This window comes from Calidris pugnax, unplaced genomic scaffold, assembly GCF_001431845.1.
Source record: "Calidris pugnax isolate Ruff unplaced genomic scaffold, ASM143184v1 scaffold73, whole genome shotgun sequence".
Lineage (NCBI taxonomy): Eukaryota > Metazoa > Chordata > Aves > Charadriiformes > Scolopacidae > Calidris > Calidris pugnax.
Genome location: NW_015090806.1, coordinates 638,668 through 641,552, shown reverse-complemented (window position 1 = coordinate 641,552; position 2,885 = coordinate 638,668). Strand labels below are relative to the sequence as shown.

The following is a 2,885-nucleotide window of genomic DNA, read 5'->3' as shown; positions in this document are numbered from 1 at the left end:
CAGCGCGAAAATATATCGGCACTTAAAAATGTCGAAACAGTGATTTTTTCCCTTCCTTTCTTTTTTTTTTTTTTTTTTTCCCTCCCTTTCTCCTCTTCCAGATGTAATTCCGTCGATCTATATGTATTTTTTTTACGTATAATTCCATAGAATATGTCACTGCGGTGATACTTTGTGGGTCTCACCCTAGTTTTTATGTTTGAAAAAATGCTATTTAAAGAAACCTGGAAGATAGCATATTAGGAAGCTTTCAAAGCAGGTTGGAGTGTGGGGTGGACTTAAATTCGATGTAAATGCAAGGGGAAAAAAAAAAAAAAAAAAAAGCCCAAACCAAAACAAACCACATAGTTTTCATTTAGGGAAAAAAAAAATACAGTTAAACAGACACACATACAAATGTGCAATCTTAAATTCTGGTCAGTATTTAAAAGCAGTATAATTAACAGGAAGGAGCACTTACCTATTGAAAAGGATGGTTTAATAATATATATTAATATATATTAGCTTTATGTCTTCCCAATAAAATGTACACAAAATACCCCCTTCGATCAGATTAGCTCCCATATTAGCCTGGGTAAGAAAAAGCATTCTAAAGAGTGGAGGAAAAAAATGTATAAAAATGTTGAAAGAACCTACAGTTCCTTATTAGGCGAAGATACAATATTTATTCCTTGTCTCCTGGGATGAAGCTCCTCTATCTATTGTCCTCCCAGTTCTCAGTGCTGATGCTTAATTTTCAAAACTTCTATATTACCAAGGGACCTACGACATCAGCCAAAGAAATACCCAGCAAGTACAAAATCTGATCCAGGGAGCAGCTTTTGTGCAGAGGGAAAATTTTGTTCCTACAGGTTTTTAAGGAGGTGCATGGAAAAGCGAGAGATCTGATCTATGCAGATCCATTGCAAATTCTCTCTGTCTGTAGAGATTTTTTTCTAAAAAAAAATTGGGGAAATACATGAACTTTGGATTTTTAAATTTTTGTCTTTTTTTTTTTTCTTTCTTTTTTTTTCTTTTTTAATTTGGAGAGGGGAATTTTATCCAGAGTTGTTTTTTTTTTTTTTTTTTTTTTCTTTCCTTTTCTTTTTTTTTTTTTTTTTTTTTTTTTTTCGGAGAACCAAAAAATGTCAACTACCTTTCCAGGTCTCGTCCACGATGCAGAGAACTTTGGATTTTTAAATTTTTGTCTTTTTTTTTTTTCTTTCTTTTTTTTTCTTTTTTAATTTGGAGAGGGGAATTTTATCCAGAGTTGTTTTTTTTGTGTGTGTGTGTGTGTGCGCGCGTGTGTGTGGATGTGTGTGTGTGCGTGTGTGTGTGCATATGTGTGTGTGTGTGGATGTGCCTGTGTGGTTGTTTCCATTTTTTTTAAATCCATATTGGACCGTTACATTTAATTATAATCCGGCTTCAGAGATAACTTAAAGAAGTATAGAGAGAAAATTCGTTATGACATCTGTCGCCAGAAAGGGCAACTCATTACCACGTTAAAACCGTTGCCAGAACGAAAATCAGAATAATACCCCTAATAATATAATGAAGTGGAGAGAAATCACCACTTAGCTCGCCAGGAATGGGGAGTTCTCACTGAAAAGCAGGACTCCTCTTTTCTTTCGAAACGTAGGAAAAAAAGGAGGGGGGGGGGGGGGGATTTCTGGATGAAGCCAGAAGCTGAATCCCCAGCCATGGGAACCTGGGGAAAAAAAAAAAAAAAAAAAAGAAGGGAAGGAAGGAAGAAAGGAAGGCGAGCAGGCGGCAAAGCTTTCTCAATGTGTAACGCTGTAACATAGGGACGGGACTTGTGTGTATTCTCGGTAGTTTCCTCTGTTTGATGACTACTTTTTTTTTGTGTCAGCCCCAGATATTACAGCTGTGATCAGGAGGTGGATGGTTAGATGGATGGATGGATGGATGGATGGATGGATGGATGGATGGATGGACGGACGGATAGAAAGAGACATAGTTTTTATTTCAGTGCGTGGATTCCTTGCGCTTTGAGGATGGATGGATGGATGGATGGATGGATGGATGGACGGATAGAAAGAGAGATAGTTTTTATTTCAGTGCGTGGATTCCTTGCGCTTTGACGGTATTAAGGGCAGGCTGGGCTTGTTTATGGGTTTTTTGAACAGACCTTTATGGCACCAGCCCAAGGTAGGAAAGGATCTTTTGTTGCTTGGGGGTTGCCGCTCGCAGGCTTAGAGGCTTCTGCAGGGGGAGAAGCTATGCAGGACAGCGTGCTTGGAAGAACCGCAGCCGGGGTTTTTCCATGCCAAACCTCCAGTTTTGGGGTCTTCTTTTCACTTCTTCCTTTCAGATACGTCATGACGGATCAAACAGTTACCGTTTGATGCAGCTTGGATGCCTGGAGTCTGTGGCCAACTCGACCGTCGCCTATTCCTCCTCATCTCCTCTCACTTACTCTACCACGGGCACCGAGTTCGCCTCCCCCTACTTCTCCACTAACCACCAGTACACCCCACTCCACCACCAGTCCTTCCACTACGAGTTCCAACACAGCCACCCGGCAGTCAACCCCGACGCTTACTCCTTGAACTCTCTCCATCACTCCCAGCAATACTACCAGCAGATCCACCATGGGGAACCCACCGATTTTATCAACCTGCACAATGCGCGGGCGCTTAAGTCCTCTTGCTTGGACGAGCAGAGGAGAGAGCTGGGGTGCTTAGATGCTTACCGCCGTCACGACCTGTCTCTTATGAGCCATGGATCCCAATATGGGATGCATCCAGATCAAAGACTCCTGCCAGGACCAAGCCTCGGGCTTGCAGCCTCGGGAGCAGACGATTTGCAGGTAAATAGCATGCGATCTCCTTTCGAGGTACCTTCTTCTCCCCTCCCCCCTGCCCTGGTCGGCCCGTCTCCCC

General features: G+C 42.0%; 1 protein-coding gene across 5 annotated transcripts in view; it reads left to right on the top strand.

Annotated features, from left to right (window-relative positions):
* The first annotated feature begins 1,544 nt into the window (after nt 1-1,544).
* The window catches only part of TFAP2D (transcription factor AP-2 delta (activating enhancer binding protein 2 delta)), a 51,670-nt gene continuing 50,329 nt past the window's right edge, over nt 1,545-2,885 (top strand). Inside the window, exons 1-2 of one of the 5 annotated variants that reach the window (XM_014938305.1) lie at nt 1,545-1,617; nt 2,315-2,812. In XM_014938305.1, the coding sequence (XP_014793791.1) occupies nt 2,348-2,812 (465 nt within the window). In that variant the 5' untranslated portion in view covers nt 1,545-1,617; nt 2,315-2,347. Of the gene's footprint in view, nt 1,618-1,722; nt 1,812-2,050; nt 2,813-2,885 lie in introns of those variants that run through there. The other 4 variants (XM_014938304.1, XM_014938306.1, XM_014938303.1 and 1 more) reach the window with 4 other exon arrangements.